General features: G+C 57.0%; 5 protein-coding genes across 5 annotated transcripts; 1 reads left to right on the plus strand and 4 right to left on the minus strand.

Annotated features, from left to right (window-relative positions):
• Nucleotides 1-96: 96 nt before the first annotated feature.
• Nucleotides 97-2,151, minus strand: WHR41_07037 (uncharacterized protein; the record flags this gene model as incomplete). The annotated part of the gene is made up of 2 exons (XM_069375642.1): nt 97-1,980; nt 2,031-2,151. 2 exons carry the CDS (start codon nt 2,149-2,151, stop codon nt 308-310), a joined length of 1,794 nt encoding a protein of 597 aa, XP_069227671.1. The 3' UTR covers nt 97-307.
• Nucleotides 2,152-7,103: 4,952 nt separating this feature from the next.
• On the plus strand, nt 7,104-9,382 carry WHR41_07038 (uncharacterized protein; the record flags this gene model as incomplete). The annotated part of the gene is made up of 2 exons (XM_069375643.1): nt 7,104-9,186; nt 9,258-9,382. 2 exons carry the CDS (start codon nt 7,104-7,106, stop codon nt 9,380-9,382), a joined length of 2,208 nt encoding a protein of 735 aa, XP_069227674.1.
• An 813-nt stretch (nt 9,383-10,195) lies between these two features.
• Nucleotides 10,196-11,960, minus strand: WHR41_07039 (uncharacterized protein). The gene is made up of 3 exons (XM_069375644.1): nt 11,591-11,960; nt 10,670-11,530; nt 10,196-10,605 (listed from the first exon to the last, which is right to left on the minus strand). Exons 1-3 carry the CDS (start codon nt 11,700-11,702, stop codon nt 10,316-10,318), a joined length of 1,263 nt encoding a protein of 420 aa, XP_069227675.1. The 5' UTR covers nt 11,703-11,960; the 3' UTR covers nt 10,196-10,315.
• Nucleotides 11,961-12,556: 596 nt separating this feature from the next.
• WHR41_07040 (uncharacterized protein) lies at nt 12,557-13,474 on the minus strand (the record flags this gene model as incomplete). Its single annotated transcript, XM_069375645.1, has 1 exon — nt 12,557-13,474. The coding sequence occupies one exon, from the start codon at nt 13,472-13,474 to the stop codon at nt 12,557-12,559; it is 918 nt and encodes a 305-aa protein (XP_069227619.1).
• A 396-nt stretch (nt 13,475-13,870) lies between these two features.
• On the minus strand, nt 13,871-16,264 carry WHR41_07041 (uncharacterized protein; the record flags this gene model as incomplete). Its single annotated transcript, XM_069375646.1, has 1 exon — nt 13,871-16,264. The coding sequence occupies one exon, from the start codon at nt 16,262-16,264 to the stop codon at nt 13,871-13,873; it is 2,394 nt and encodes a 797-aa protein (XP_069227618.1).
• Between the last annotated feature and the right edge of the window lie 145 nt (nt 16,265-16,409).

Here is a 16,409-nt window from a genome sequence, read left to right on the forward strand (position 1 = left end):
ACAGGCAGACTCGGCAATTGAGGGGAAGCGTCGGTCGGCAATTGAAGGCGATGCTTGGATCCGACGTCAGTCGAAAGAACGCAGAGAAGATCACGGCAACTTCCATAGGGTGATGCTCCCTGATATTCGTGCTTCGACAGCCATTGGAATATTCAGGAAAATAATCGAACTCATTTCCGAGATCTTCTCTCACACTCCGCTAAGGGACCAGAGCGGTCAATCTCATTGTGAGGCTCTCAGCTGATTAATTATTGCCTGTCTGAAGGTGGACAAGCCTTACTCAACGCCCAATAGACGACTGTCTCGTCTAGAAACTCTCCAAACTCCTACCAGCCTCAACCTCCTGCCTCCAGATGAGCCTATCCTGCTTCGGATTGACACCCGGGCCCTGGTAGTTGGACCCGTACAATCCGCTCGCCCAATCCTTGCCCTCGCCTTCCTTCGACTTCTTCGTCGCGCGACGCCTGTACCAACGTCCGTAGACCAGCAGGTAGTACAGCCTGAACGCCAGCAGCGCGAACTTGTCCCTCTCCAAGTCATCTGGGTAATCCGCGCCCAAGTCGACCGCGGCGCTGATGCCAGAGATGCAGGCAACCTCGTGCGCGTTGACCATCGTCCAAGCAGCGGCGTAGCGCGTGTGGCGCTTACCCTGCAGAAGCCACATCCAGGGGACGACGAAGAGGTAGTGTGTGAAAGAGTGGCAAAGCTGGTGCCACCAGTCCTTGCGGATGATCTTGCTCTCGTCGATCTCGTCGATGGACCACAGGTGGCTGTCGCGCTCGTTGTTGAGGAAGATGGTCTGGAAGACGTGGTTGTCGAAAGGGACGGAGGGCGGGAACTGGGCCTGGTAGTTGGTGCAGTCGAAGCACATCTCGAGCTTCGTCAGGTCCTGCGGGTACATCTTGATCAGGTACATGGGCTTGAAGTTCTCCTTGGCGAAGTCGTTGCGCTCCTGCATGTTGACGCCGTTGATTTCGGAGACGGCGAGGTCGGGATTGTAGAAATTCTCGTAGTGCTTGCGCATGTAGTTTGCGTCGGTGTGGGTGACCGTGACATCGTTGGCGAATTTAGCGGAACCGAGGACCCTCGACTCAGTGGAAGTGATGGTGGACGCGAGAAGGCGCTTGGCAGTGTCGGTAAGAACGCACAGAACGATCTCATCGTACTGCTCAGAAGTTTCAACCTTGTCGGCATCGGCGTTCGATCCATCAACGCTGTCTGGTACCCAGGCGGAGTCGGTGTTGTGGTGATCAGCAGCTGGAGTTCGGCCGATGATCTTGACACATACACCGTACTTGTTGCGACGAATGATGCGAGTGACCTCTGTGCTCAACCGGACTTTCACCCCCTTCTTGACAAGGTTCTTTCGCCATGTTTCGTAGAATTCGCTGAAGTTGGGGAAGACGACCATGGGGGGCTGGTTCGATGCAACGCTGTTCTTGTCCGGTGGGTACCACATGCCGTAAGTCGGGCTAGTGCAGAGACGCTCAAGGACCATGGACGGTACTTCCGGGGCGTAGTTACCAGTGCCCAGGAAGAGGGCAACCATCGGCAGAGCAACAACGTTTGCAAACTCCTCGCTGAATCGGAACAGCTTCACAAGGTATTTGATCGGCAGCAGAGCGAAGAAGATCTCGAACATGCGCACGACCTTGAGCATTGTGAAGAATCGCTTGACCTCTTTCGCGTGCTTCTTCAGCATCTGAGTGGGGAAGACGTTGGTCCAGAATTGCTCGCCTTTGCCGAAGCTGACTTGAAGCTTGACAGGATCCGCCCAGTATCCGTTACGAGCAAACATGGTCATCGTGTGGTGGAAGATGTAGGCACCGCCTTGGACACCTTGGTTGAGCCATGATGCTCCTGTCTTCTCTTTGTCGAGCGGGATACTGTAAGCTTGTCCACCGCAGTAATCGACGGCATCGACGAGGGTGACATCGAATTTCTCGGGATGGTTGGAGAGATGCTCCGCGCATGTCATGCCTTTTCACTTGTTAGCTAGGATCGTATGCGAGAGTATGATCCGACCTTACCCGCAGCACCAGCGCCGACAACAAGCACCTTTTTGCGCTTGGCGTTCTCCATGTTGGTTCCCATGTTGAAGCGAGTCTGCGATCCGTTAGACTCGAGCAAAGGTTTCACGCCTTCCGGCATAGCAATGGAATGTGAAGTGCAAGGAATAACCACCCTCCTTGTGGGCGTGGTGACACGAAGGAGGATGAGGGGAGTTGCGCGGGCGGTATCACTTACCTTGAGCACCGCAATCGTCAACCAAGGTTTCAAAGCGTCATTCTTACTCTCTAGCGAGTGTCAAGCGACATATTGGTCCTGTCGTGAAACAGCCTTCATGAGGTCATCAATCACGTTAGCGCGGATCTGCCAGATCGCGCTAGGCGCTAGGCGGAGATCGGACGTCGCGAGCATCGTCGAGCGCGGGGCGCGAATCCATGATTTGAATCAATCGCATCAACGCTTGATCTTGAGACTTCAAATTTTGCAATGCCAGAATCTACAAAGCTTGAGCTATTTTTTCATATATTTTTTGATATTTTTTCTCACCAAATGGTGGAAATACTGGTGCCGAGTCCCAAAAAGCCCGTAGCTAGCGCCGGCTACAGCCGAGCCAATCACTGGCCGCGTTTCTCCATCCGGTACTCGGAATATCTGGGTACTCAGGGAAGCACGAAATCGACTTTCCATGTTGCACCTTACCAAGCCTGGAGACACATGGACGATGGAACTGAGAAACTTTGAAGATTGAGAAGATCCAGCGCGTGTATCGTTATCCTGTTACCATCAAGGCAACGGCATAACAATGTATTTCTATCATCCAGCTGGAAGCACCTCCGTATTCGATGTTGCTGAAGCACCGTTGCCGAAACGACATGACTCTATCAGCCATTATCTGCTATTAAATGGCCTCCGTATCCTCAATTTTCGGTTCGGGGACACTGCCACGCCGAACAACCCACCACGCAGTAATTGGCCCAACGCGAGGATTTAACTGCAACCCTCAGACTCTACAGGCAGCTGTATTAACCCACCTTGCTCGCCTGCCCGGCATCCCCCAGACGTCAGAACTGCGTTGCTAGTCTGTTTAGGCAGCAGCTTTGCAGGATGCCGGACATTTCAAATGCGCCATGTAGTACGATGTGCACATCAGCTTTCCGATAATCGATCAATCCATTGAACGAGCACTTCGCAAAATCTGAATCTCCCACTCCGATACAACCGGCCAACAGCCCTCGCGCACAGTCTTCCAGCACAGCTCCACGCCCACAGGAAACAGCACGTACGACTGGCCCGTCCCCGCCATAAAGGACCCCGGGCGCGTGCGCGCCCTCCCCTAAACGCGTACCTCGTGCTGATGGACAACAAAACCAGCTCGTTCGCCCTGGGGCTCAGCGGCGTCGGCTACGCGAGCGTGACGAACTGGTTCGCGATCGGCGAGATGGGCGAGGGAAGCTCGTCCGATTCGCTGGCGAGCGAGAAAGGGATGGTGGAAGGGGGTGCGAGGCAGGTGGTGTTGAGGGATTGAAGTCGGGCGCGCGCGGCTGCTTGGCGGTCGATGCGGGCCGGCATACACCCGTTGGGCGACCGTCTGTAGAGATGAGCACCTGGTGGTCAGGCAGTAGGCTTGTAGACCGAGAGGGGGCGTCGAACGAAAAGGCCCCGGTACACCAGTGGCGGCTGGAGGATAGGCGTGAAATGTAGAGGCCTGGCGAGGGGCTACGGAATGGTATGACTGCGACGACGAGTTTGCTATTCGCGTTAACGGCGTTTGACTCTCACTGATTGTTCAAGATGGCCGTCTGCAATATTGATCGAGCGTGGGGATGTGAGGGTTTGAGCGAAAAATGCCCTGATCGTCTGTTTGAAGAGTCTGCCAACAAAAACTCTTTGTCACCGGAGATTTTGTGTCCTCGTCGAGATCGTACCGGCTCCGCAGATATGGTTTCGATGCAGCAGTTGACTAGTCCCTGAGCTGACCCATCGGCCGCAGGCTTTCTCTTCTTGATGCTCTCGTCGCAAGATCGGTTACTCCAACCGAAGAACCTCAACCATCGCCCTCATTCAGCCACTATTTCGCCCACCAGCCTCTTCCCCTCCTCACCCCCCAACCTGACCACCCTCCTAAACCCCCCTCCCCCGACCCCATCATCCCCCACCATCCCCAACCCATAATGCAACGCCTCACACCTCGCCTCATGCCTCCTCCTCACGCCCTCACACCACCTCCTGACCCTCCTCAGCTCCCTCTTCCCCCTCCCCCACTCCCACCCCCGAACCTTCTCCCCCTCCCGCACGCCCGCCTCCCTCTCCAGCGCCCTCACCTCGCGCTCCGCGCGCTCCGTGTCCGCAGCGCAGCACGCGAAGCCGCAGCAGAAGTTCCTGGACTCGTGCGCGGTGGGGGTTCGGGGGGCAGGGCCGTGGAGCGCGAGGAAGGGGTCGCAGGGCTGGCGGGTTGAGGAGGCGGAGGAGGAGGAGGGCGTGCGGGAGCGCGAGGGGGCGGTGGCGGCGCGGCAGAATTCGTGGATCGTTTGGGAGTGGGCGCAGCGCCATTCGATGTGCAGGAGGCGGCACATTGTTTTGTGCGATTCTAAAGGGGGGTTGTTTTTGGGACTGGGCGAAAGGGCATCGCGGTGTTTCAAGGGGTCGGGTGGTGTGATGTGCTTGCTGGGTGGGTGGTAGGGAAAGGGTTCTTTGTTTGGAGTTGTTGGCCGAGTGCGGGAACGGGGGACAAAGGGTGTTGAGGGGACGGGGGAGGGTATCGCGGTTCATTGTAAGACGCCATTTCGTGGGATTATTGAGGGGAGGTTGGAGCGGCGAGGAGTGTGAGGTCATTGCCACGAGGTAGACAAAGATCTTTTGCGTATAACAGTCGGAGTCGCGCGTTTGTTGATATCGTGGAGATTCTTGCGTTCAACAAAGAAAACCTACCGAGGTGCAAGCTTGTTTGTCGAACTCGGTCATGGAGCGACGAGTTGCTTGGAATTTTGTGGCTTGCTGATCAAGTCCTTGGAGCAACGAGTCGGTACGAGAGACATATGCTTTTAATAGGTTTTGGGTATCTTTCATGTTATGGATATTTCGATGCAAAGCAAAGAAAAATCCTCGTGTATAGTGGTTCCGGCCAAAATGCTGTCCGGAGAATCGGTATGCTACGACCGCAGGAATAAGCGGTAGCGTGTTCTCTCGTGCTTAATATTCAGTGACTCCTACCATTATCAATGCGTATTCCCGTCGGGGCATTCTGGAGCCATGATCACTTCAAATAGTGAGCGTAATGTTGTTCAATCAGTTCTGCAATGTTTTTACTCGAGATCAGCCGTGTGCAGTGCGGTGACAGGATTCATCAGCGATTGATAAGGTCTCCACCAAGGCGAGGATCTGCAAACATCGTTGTATCCCTGATCGACAGAACTCAGGTAAAAATTTCCTGGAGCTGGAGTTTGGCCAGAGCAATTGTGCACTCTGATCGCAAGTAGACTGATGTTCGGGAGGACGACCGGCTGTATTGATGTCTATCAAATAATTAAAGTACCTGGAAAAAAAATCAATGCCATATTACCTCAGGACCACGACGTGACGAGAAAGTCCAGAAGCCGCTGATCACGACACAAGCGAGCCATGAATTCTAGACCGCCATCTGAACGACAGTTGTAAAGGAGTTGGGTGACTGAACCGTGCGATGCAATCCGGACTTTCGGACGCATGACTAATGTACGACTTGGGAACGACTCGTCGCAAGTCTCAGATTGGCGTCCCCACTGCAATCCCGCGATACGTGGTAGGAAGGCAGACACGGTTTCAAGCGAAGGGTGGATATATTTTCGGGCTCCACGGCGGCCAGATCGCTCCAACACCGCTCCTCACTACAGTGTCCGATAGTCTTCGTCCCCACGGGGCGTGTGTGAGATGAGGCCGCTAAAGGCGTGTGGAGCAGCGGAGCGAAGCACGATGAGATGGAGTCGCGAACTACATGGAGTGGAGGTAGGGCCGATTAAAGACCGCCAGCGCCGGGGAGCGTGCGAGCCAGAGCCACGTCACGAGTACGTCGGCTTGCAAGATTTGTGGTGGAGCCGCTCGTTTCTGGCATCACGGCGAGCCAAGACGAGGACTGCGGTCGGGCCAGCGTGTGTGTCTGCCGCGCGTGTCGCGGTGAGATGGCGCGGCGGGCCTGAGCCGAAGCGGACTGCACTGCGACCGGGCAGGCGTCACGTGCGGGAGGGTGGGTTGGGCATTCGACGGGGCCGTGGGCGAAGGAAGGGGCGCGGGCGGGCGCGGTCGTTGGGGATGTGGGTGAGTGAGCGTGGGCGCGGCGATGGGAGGCGTGAGTGGGAGCAGGCACCTGAGGCACCTGAGGCACCTGAGGCACCTCGGCGATGGGCGGCGCTCTCAGATTCAGCGCGGACGGAGACGACGAGGCGGAGGGCTCGGCATCGAGGGTCCTGACGGGAACAACTTTCAAAATCGAGGGTCCTCACGGGTCAGCTTTCAACAAATTTTTGCGGCGATCGGCACCGCAAGGTGAGAGGGCGCGCGTAGGGCTGAGGCCGCGTGCATTGATTGATCGATTAAGCAATCGATTGAAGCTGCGGCGCACGGGTGGCGTCGCGCGGAAGAACCATTGCCGCCAACGAGCGCTGCGGGTGACGTGTGGCGCCGGCTGACTAGGTACTGCGTGTCGTGTAGCAATTGCGCGGTACTAGGTAGGTAGCAGGTAGTGTGTCTCCCTGTAGATAGTGTGTCTCCCCTGGTCCAGCGCGCCGGCGGGCGGACACGGCGGAGCGCTCAACTCAACGGCCGCGGACTCGGCGGCGAGGGCGAGGCAGAGGGAGGAAAGGCGGTAGATAGTAGTATTGGAAGGGCAAGGGAGGGCGGAGCGTGCTCAGCCTGCTCGCCGCCGAGGGCCAATAATCTCAGGTCGTGCGGCCCCGACGTTGGCCTGCCTCCTCCACCATTGCAGCGGCATCACGCAGGATCGACATCATACCGGTGGAGCCAGCGCCTCAAGCTTTGACCGCGCTGGGCAGCGCATCCGTTGCCTTTTGACTCTCTTCCGACTTCCCTCGTCTCTCCCTCCCAACACCACTCCGCTCTCAATGGCTTCTGGTCGTGCGTCCGGACGCATCTTGCGTGGCCTTGGCTACGCCGCCGCCGGCACTGTCGCCGCCGGTGGTGGTCTCTACTTCGTCTACCGTCCCCGCGACGTCCCCGGTCTCGAGTCCGCCCAGGTCCCGCCGCCCACCTACGGCGAGGGTGGCATCTTCCGTCCGCCCTCCTTCCCTCGCATCAAGTCTCGTGAGGAGCAAATCGCCGACCTCAAGGCCAGCGCCGGCGTCATCACCGACGCTTTCAAGGCCGCCAAGAACAAGATTACCGGAGCCATAAGCTCCCAGGATACCAAGTCTGAAGAACCCTATGACCTGCTCGTCATTGGCGGTGGTGCCACCGGTACCGGTGTCGCGCTCGACGCCGCCAGCAGAGGTCTGAAGGTCGCGCTCGTGGAAAAGGATGATTTCGCTTCTGGTACTTCCTCCAAGAGCACCAAGCTGGTGCACGGAGGTGTTCGTTATTTGGAAAAGGCTGTTTGGCAACTCGACTACAACCAGTACGCGCTCGTCGTGGAGGCTCTCCGCGAGCGTCGCTACTTCTTGGATACCGCTCCTCACCTTTCGTCTTGGCTCCCGATCATGATTCCCGTCCAGAAGTGGTGGCAAGCGCCCTACTTCTGGGCTGGCACCAAGTTCTACGACTTCCTCGCTGGTTCTGAGAACATTGAGAGCTCGTACTTCCTGACCCGCAGCAAGGCTCTTGATGCATTCCCCATGCTCAACAAGGAGGGCCTCTTCGGCGCTCTGGTCTACTACGACGGTGCCCACAACGACTCTCGTATGAACATGTCTCTCGCTGGTACTGCTGCTCTCTACGGCGCTACTGTTGTCAACCACTGTGAGGTCACCAGCCTTGAGAAGGACGCCAACGGCAAGCTCTGCGGTGCTCAGGTCAAGGATCTGGTTCAGGAGCGCGACGGCAAGCCCGCCGACTCCTTCAGCATCAAGGCCAAGGGTGTCATCAACGCCACTGGTCCTTTCACCGACTCTATCCGCAAGCTTGATGACCAGAAGGTTCAGGAGATCGTTGCTCCCTCTTCCGGTACTCACGTCATTCTCCCTGGCTACTACGCTCCCCGCGACATGGGTCTCATCGACCCCAACACCTCTGACGGCCGTGTGATCTTCTTCCTCCCGTGGCAGGGCAACACCATCGCTGGTACCACCGACTCTCCCTGCAAGGTTGAGCACAACCCGACTCCCTCTGAGCACGAGATCAACTGGATCCTTAACGAGGTCCAGGGCTACCTCCAGCCTGAGATCAACGTCCGCCGCGGTGATGTCCTCGCCGCCTGGTCTGGTATCCGTCCTCTCGTCCGCGACCCCAACAAGAGCGCTTCCGAGGGTCTCGTCCGTAACCACCTCGTCACTGTCTCCGATTCCGGCCTCCTCACCATCTCTGGTGGCAAGTGGACCACTTACCGCCAGATGGCCGAGGAAGCCGTCGATGAAGCCATCTCGCACTTCAACCTCAAGCCCCAGGGTATCTCCAACCCGCCGCTCGTCAGCGGTGTCGAGGGCTTCATGGAGAACGTCAAGCTCGATGGTTCCTGCCCGACTTCCAAGCTGAAGCTCGTCGGCGCCCACGGCTGGTCCAACACTCTCTTCATCAACCTGATCCAGCACTACGGCGTCGAGACTGAAGTCGCCAAGCACCTGACCGAGGCCTACGGCGACCGCGCCTGGACCGTCGCCGCCCTCTGCGCCCCGACCGAGAAGGGCTTCCCCGTCCGCGGCGAGCGTCTTTCTCCCCTCTACCCCTTCGTCGACGGCGAGATCCGCTACGCCTGCCGCCACGAGTACGCCGAGACGGCCGTCGACGCCATCGCGCGCCGCACCCGTCTCTCCTTCCTCAACGCCCAGGGCGCCCTCGAGGCCCTGCCCCGCATCATCGACCTGATGGCCGAGGAGAAGAAGTGGAGCGAGAAGCGCAAGGCCCTCGAGTGGACCGACGCCGTCACCTTCCTCGGCACCATGGGCCTGCAGCAGGAGAAGCTCGGCCTCACGCGCAACGACGTCGAGCACGGCCGCGTGGGCCGCCGCGCCGACGACGGCCTCTACGCTCGTCATGGTAAGTCGAAATCCCAATTACTCCATCTTTTTTTTTTCCTTGGCGGAGACAGATGCTAATGAATCCAACAGACCAGCCCAACGAGACCCTCGAGTCCGACGCCCGCATGATCTCCGGCCGCAACCCGCCCATCCCCAAGGAGGCCGTCGGCGACCACAACCCGACCGTCGGCAAGGAGTCGCCCGTCAACAAGTAGACGACTTGCAACAACTTCTTTTTGAATTTTTGTATTAGAGCGCGATACACCACCCTCGAGACGGAGCGAGGACAAGGAAAGAGACTGGGGCTGAGAAAGAAGAAGGAGATGGGGATAATGAGCTCAGGTTCTCCTCCCAGCAAGCCAGCTCACGTGTTTTTTGGATGACGAGGTTTTGCACTGGCGCGGCGCTGTTGTGTACGGACTAGCTGCATTGTGTTTCCCCCCCTGTTTTGTCTCGATTTTTTGACGGTGGTGTTTGTAAGATCTCATGGCGGGGGTGTGTATAGATGGAAATCGAATGCAGGGCATGTGTTAATTTTGAAGTCTTTCGCTCCTCCTCCTTCCTCTCAACTCCCACGAGCTGTGTTCTTGTTCATTCTCCAGCTCGGCCGTCTGCAGCGCAACGTCCATGGATGCCCTCGTTTCTATCAGAGGAATCAACGAGTGTAACCACTGCTGCTGCGGAAAAGCCCGTATGGTCGCGTTCGTGGCTCATGCCGTTGATGTCGTTCGGGAATCAGCAGTGGCATACCAGCTCTTTCGAGGTGCCATGTGAATTGCAGTATTCGAAGAGGAAGAGGCTAGAGTAAGAGCACTCGAGCGCTCTTGTATTGCGCCTTGTGTTCTCGCCGAGAGGGAGAAGATGGCCAGCCTATTTTGGGCTGCGGTGCGAAAGCTGCTGGGCGAGATCTATCTTTCTGTGTAGTTCCGCGAGAGGGCCTAGCGCCTGGCGAGCGACGGAGTTCGGTTTGGAAGAGGGGTGGGTAGTCTTTCTAGAAACTGATTCGATTTCGCTGGATTGGTTGGGGATTTGTTTGGGGAATCGTGTTGACTTTTTACCCTTCAGAAGGTTTCTTAGTGAATGAATTTTAGATCCATCATGTATATGTTAAACGTTTGTATCGTAAACCGCCTCAGCAATCTCCTACTTTACAACTTCCCCCTCTCTTGAATCAAGCTGTACGCCTTCGGATTGCTCTCGAGCCAGTCCTTGTCGATTTGGTCCACGCTCTGGATGCCCGCGACGTTAAACAGGATGTCGAGGTCCGCCAGCAGGGATTTCATGACGTGCCGCACGCCATGCTCGCCCATGATCGAAAGACCCCAGACCCAGAGGCGGCCGACGAAGACGAACTTGGCGCCCAGCGCCAGAGCCTTGACGATGTCTGCGGCGCCGCGGACGCCGGAATCGTACATGATGTAGGTTTTGTCGCCGACGGCTGTGATGTGTTAGTTTAAGTCCCCCATAGGTTCTTCGGGGGAGGACTGCGCGATCCCACATACCTTGCACGATATTCTCCAACGCATCCAAGCTCGCGATCGCCCCATCAACCTGCCTGCCCGCATGGTTCGACACCACAATCCCATCGACGCCCAGCTCAACCGCCTTCCTCGCATCAGCGACATGCTGAATGCCCTTGAGCGCAAACGGCTTGCCGCCAGAGATCTTGCTCCACGTCTCCATCAGCCACGGGATCTTCTCCCACGTGTGCGCGCGGCCGTGCCAGACATTGTCGATCCACTTGGCGCCAGCCTCGTTCGGCATGGTCACAGGATCGATCCCGTCTTCCGCCAGCCTCTTCTTAAACACTGGATCGCTGAGCCCCAGATCCGCGCCGAGCCCGTGGTAGAACGCGTAATTGCTGTTCGCGACGTCGTCGTGCCGCCAGCCGAGCTGCCACGTGTCGAGCGTGAGGATGCAAGCCGTGAAGCCAGACTCGTACGCGCGCGTCAGCAGCGAGACGGTCAGCTCGTCGTCGTGCGGCATGTAGAGCTGGAAGAAGCGGGGGCCCTGGCCGTTGGCGGCGCCGACGTCCTCGATCGGCTGGCTGCCGGCCGTCGACAGGCAGTAGGGCAGGTTGAGCTCCTTGGCGACTTTGGCGACGGGCAGCTCGCCGGCGGGGTTGTAGATCTTGTTGATGCCGATGGGCGCGAAGCCGACGGGCGCGGAGACCTTGTGGCCGAAGATGGAGGTCTTGGTGTCGCGCTGGTTGGTGTCGCGCAGCATGCGCGGGATGATGCGGTGGCGGTGGAAGGCCTGGCGGTTCGCGAGGTGGGTGCTGGAGGTGCCGGCGTTGGAGGAGGCGTAGTACCAACCGCCTTCGGAGAGGCGTTCTTTGGCGCGTTCTTCGAGCTTGCCGGGGTCTGGAGATGGGGTGTCAGAAGGCAGTGGAGGGGGCTTTCAGGGTGTTTGGACGGGGTTACCAGTATTGAAGGGAGGGACGACGCCATCGTTGCTGCACCAGAAGTTGGAGCGCTGGTACTCTGCCCATTCGGGCGTGTTTCTGATCTTCCTGTTGGGGTTGTTGATGTCCATGTTGGATAGCTGTGTGAATGAGATGATGAGGCCGGAAAGGATTGCTGTCGTCAAGGAAGCCAAGCTTCTTTATATGCTGCGAGTTAGCTAGGGGAGCAAGAGAGTAGTTCACCTGAGGTCAAGATGGCTCCGCAGTACCCGACAATATGAGAGGATACCTATCCGCAGCATCCGACATGTGCATTCGGAGCATGAAGTCGGAAGGCGTCATTACGACGCTCCGGACCTAAAAGGCAAAGACAGGGCGTATGACAGCCGTGTCCGCGACCCTTGATGGAGGAAATCAACGGCAATTGTGAAGTCATAGCGATGTGAAGTCATCGTTCGCGCTGGAGATGGCGCTAGGGACGTTCAAGCCAAGAAGTGCACCACCGAAGCGTGAAGATCAATGCTTGATTGAACATCCGATACTCGAAGGGATGGTTGATACTCTTGTTTTAAATTTGTCAACGGCAGTATTCACAACGGCAATCATGCGAGACACGGGCATGAATTCGGTAAAATGTTTTGCCTGGTGCAAGCTATCTTGATCTCCCCCGATTTCTACAGCAGAGCATGTTTTACTATAGCATCTCGATCAAGGCAAAAAAGACAACAAATAGAATCACAAAGCAGATGACTCCAGCCTATGCTTGACGGTAGAAGTCGATGCCCAAGCCAGCCTCATGACCCATCACTCCTCGAGATTCTCCCTCGGCCAACCTCCAGATACCTTTCTCCCTGTAGCCACTTCAAATTCCAAAGCACAGAATTCCAACTGACCCAACAAGAACGACAAATCGATCAGCGTCCAGTCCAGACCCCACCCCATTTCCTCCAGCCAACCTCCCTCCTCACCACCCTTCAAGCCCCTCTCAATCCAACCACCTCGGATCCCCCATCCCCAACAACTCCCTCTGCGCCAGCAAAACCCTCTCCAACTCCCCCCAGCACCCCTCACACCTACACGCCATCCCCTTCTGCCTCGCGAGCAAAAACATCACGCCCACAATCTTCCTCTCCATCCCCCTCACCTTCCCGACACAGTCCGAGACCCCCACGCTGCGGCCCTCGAAAACCTCCCTCAGCCACGCGGCCAGATTCCCCCAGTGCGGCGCGCCGACGAAATAGTGCCGCCTGTGCTTCAGGCGCAGGCCGTGGGCCGCGCACAGGTCGCGCAGCCGGCCCTGCACGCGCGCGCTCCAGTCGCGCACCTCGGCCGCGAAGACGTTCTCGAGGTAGAAGATGGGCAGGGCTTCGGCGCGGAGCTGCGTGCTGGCGCGCAGGAGCGCGGGCTGGTGCGAGGCCCAGCTGGAGGGGGTGAGCTCGATCGCGTGCTTGGCGTCGTGCAGGGCGTAGCGGTAGATGCGGTTGCGGAGCTCGCCGGGGAGTCTGAAGATGGGGGAGGAGGCGGTTGCGGTCGTGCGGTAGGGGCGCGGGGTTGAGGTTGGGACGGTTTTGGTTTTGGTTTTGGCTTTGGCTTTGGCTTTGCTGGGGGTTTGGGAGTGGTGGCAGGGTGAGGTGTTGCTGTTGTTGTGGTTGTGGGCTGGAGGGGTTGAGCGGTGCTTGGGCGAGGTTGCGGTGGTGACGTGTTGGTTGCTATGCTGGTGGCCGAGGGCGTTGAGGAGGTCGTTGGTGATGTGCGTGGTCGGTTCACCATTGCGATGGTTGGGGTTGGTGTTGGCCATCAAAGCGCCTTGCGAAGGTGAACCATCCTGAAGCGACTTGGGCGTTGCGTCGCCATCGTTCGCAATCATAGACAGGTCAAGCGGTGAGATGCTGCCGTTGTCCATGATGGGCGGTTGGTTGATAGTTTGTTGTTGATCTCGAGTTTTTGAATCTAAGTTCGTGTTGAGTGGCAGAGCTAGGTGGTCGCGAGTTGGGCTTTTTGGCGGCCGCACAGCGCGGTTTGCGCGCTGAGGCCCTCGGTGAAAGGTGAAGTGAGGTTAAAGCCAGGTGCTTCACCTGCGACACTTGGCGCCTCCGCCCGCCCCTCGCGCTCCACCCCGCTCAAAGTCAGTGAGGGTCGTCGTCTTTGCAGTAACAGTAGTACAGTAGTACAGTTCGTATTCGTCAAGGTCTATATTCTACAGTAATTTACAGCATCGCAAGCATCAGCGACTCGGGTTCCAATGTCAGTGAAGGTCGCCCGCCAAACAGCAAACAAATCGCCACCAAGATTGACAAACTCACGAGGTCTCCTTGTTGAATCTCGCACCCAGATCCTCCTTCAGATCCTCCGTGAAGTCAATCTCCGCCGGCCTGCCCTTCTCCGCCAACAAGGCCCTCAATTTGCGGGAGTTCCTCAACCGGCCTAAGCCGTTGTACGTCCATTTGTCCCAAACTTGCTCGCCAGCATCTAATTCGCGCAGAGTATGCTCGACACCCTTGAAGTCTTGCCGGGCAGAGTAGCCTAGCAAAAGCGTGTTCAACGTCACGGCGTTAGGTTCGATGCCCTTGTCGCGCATATAGCTCAGAACCTGCTCGGCGAGTTTGAGCTGTCCATGTAGCGTGAAGCCGTGGAGGAAAATAGACCAGGAATAGACGTCAGGAGCGACGGCTTTCGGGGGTGATTCGGCTGAGAGATTCTGCATGTCTTTGATGATCTGCGCGGCGTTGATCAGAGTGCGCTTGTCTTGGATGGAAGCGATGAGGAAGGCGTTGTAACAGTGCGCAGACATTGCCGTGGATGCGAAAGGCTCTGTGCGGGACTCTATGAGCGCGTGGTAGAGTTTGTACATATCTTGAGCGCGAGCGGTGGAGCCATGTCCATCAATAACGAGCTGGACGTATGCACGCAGCATTATTCCAATCTCGAATTTGCTGGCAACCATCGGTTCCTTTGCGCGAGGCGTTGCTTTGACTGACTGCGGAATCGGTAGTCCAAGACGCTCCAGTGGGCTGAGCTCAAAGATCTGGGCGAAAGCCTGGCAAATGATTGTCCATGCATTTTCTTTGTTGTTCCGCGTGTGGTGCAGAGCCAGGCAGTGAAGGATCTCAGTCGCAATGACCGGGTTTTCAGATATGTTGAGTCCTTCAATAGCTCGAGTGATCGTTTGATTGAGGAGTTCAGCGTTGTCGATATCGAGCTTGCAACACTTGAGCATAATTGCATTTGTATACTTGTCAGCCACAACGTTATTATCAACCATTGACTGGTAGACGCCAAGGGCTGTTTTGATGTCTCCAGCTTCGGCAGCATTGAGCATCAAGATATTGCAAAGTTGGGTGTTCGGGGTGACGCCTATTCCGACGAGGTTATCGAAAATATGCAAGCAGACTCGAAGACCGTCCGGCTGTTTCATGGATCCCCGCAGAAGTGTAGCGCAGACGCTGAGAAAAGAGTTCCCTTCTATTGGTGCGCCGGCACGGTGTGCCTCCAAGAGGGCTTCGAGAGCTTGATGGCAATGGTCATTTTTTGCAAAATACCACGCAATATGCAGCCAATCGTAGTGGTGTATTTCAATGTCTGCAAGTCGCATCGCACGATACAGGCCGCTCATTTGTGTAGGCGTGCTGTAAGGCGCCATCCGACGAATAAAGCGGCCGTCAAACGCGACCTTCTGCTCCTTGACATTCTCGGCGTTCGCGCAGAAAATCTCGTGGAGTTTCCCAAAGTGGAGAATTGTGTCTTTATTCGCCATTTGAGCGTAATGAGCAGCCAAAACTTGTAAGCAGTCTAAAACCCAAGGCAGAGGCGAAGAGGAGGATGTAGCGAGTAGGAACTCAACCAAGCCATCTTGATCGTAATGGAGCAGCCAGAGGGCAATGTGAGCCCACACCATATTAGGATCCGTCCAGTCAGAGGATTTTGCCAGCCCATTGATGTCCGGATCCTGCTTTTCTGCAATGCGCGTGGTGACAATGTCCACCCATTTCGCCGCGTGGGGCGTGAGAAGAGGCGCGTCATTCAGCACAATCGAGTTGCGCTGCCTTTTGTCGAAGAGGCTTTGTGCTTTCGCGAAGTTGTGTTTCCACACCCTGCTCGGGGCAGGTATAGAAGACTGGCCCATGGAGGCTGTTGAAATGACTTTCGCTCGACGGCACCACGGACGGAGGTATCGGGTTACAGGCCGCTTCTTCAGCGCATACTCTAGTTCCTCCGAACGCAACAACCGTAGTGGGTGCAGTGATTGTTGCCCGGCTGACTGTCGAGGCGCGCTCCGATGCTTTTGAATCGTCGGAGACCTCGGCCGCCTGTTGTCCAGATGCGCATGGGAACTGTCGAATGCTTGCCCAAGTCGACCCCTCCTCGTCACCGCTCGCACCTTCCGAATGGGCTGCTTGTCATAGTCCTTCAGAGTAAAACCCAGCGAGTCCGCGTCGTCCTCTTCCAGCTTCGGCTCTTGCTTCCAAACCCATTGCGCCGAGCCATCCGTCTCCCCTGAGGAGACGGAAGACGACGCGTCAACCTTGTGCGAAGGCTCATTCACTCGCTGTTCCTCGACAACGGCGCTGTAGCACCTCAGAGGCAGTGTCCGCCGCCATGGTATCAGCGGCAGCGAGGATCGATTGAGCGTAAGTAAATTAGACACACAGCGTGCTCTAGCTGGTAGCGAGTGCGGAAACAGACATCGGTGCATAGGCGTACATCGACGGCAGCGTGAGCTTCGACTTTTAGAAAATTGAAAGAGAGTGATTGAAGTAACGGTGCCTGTCAAGGATCGCGGGATTGCTTTGGGGGAAGTCCGCAAAAAGGTTTAGAGTTTCGGTAGCGCCCGTAGGCCG

This window comes from Cladosporium halotolerans, assembly GCF_011745625.1.
Source record: "Cladosporium halotolerans strain TM138-S3 chromosome Unknown Sca25, whole genome shotgun sequence".
NCBI classification, from domain to species: Eukaryota; Fungi; Ascomycota; class Dothideomycetes; order Cladosporiales; family Cladosporiaceae; genus Cladosporium; species Cladosporium halotolerans.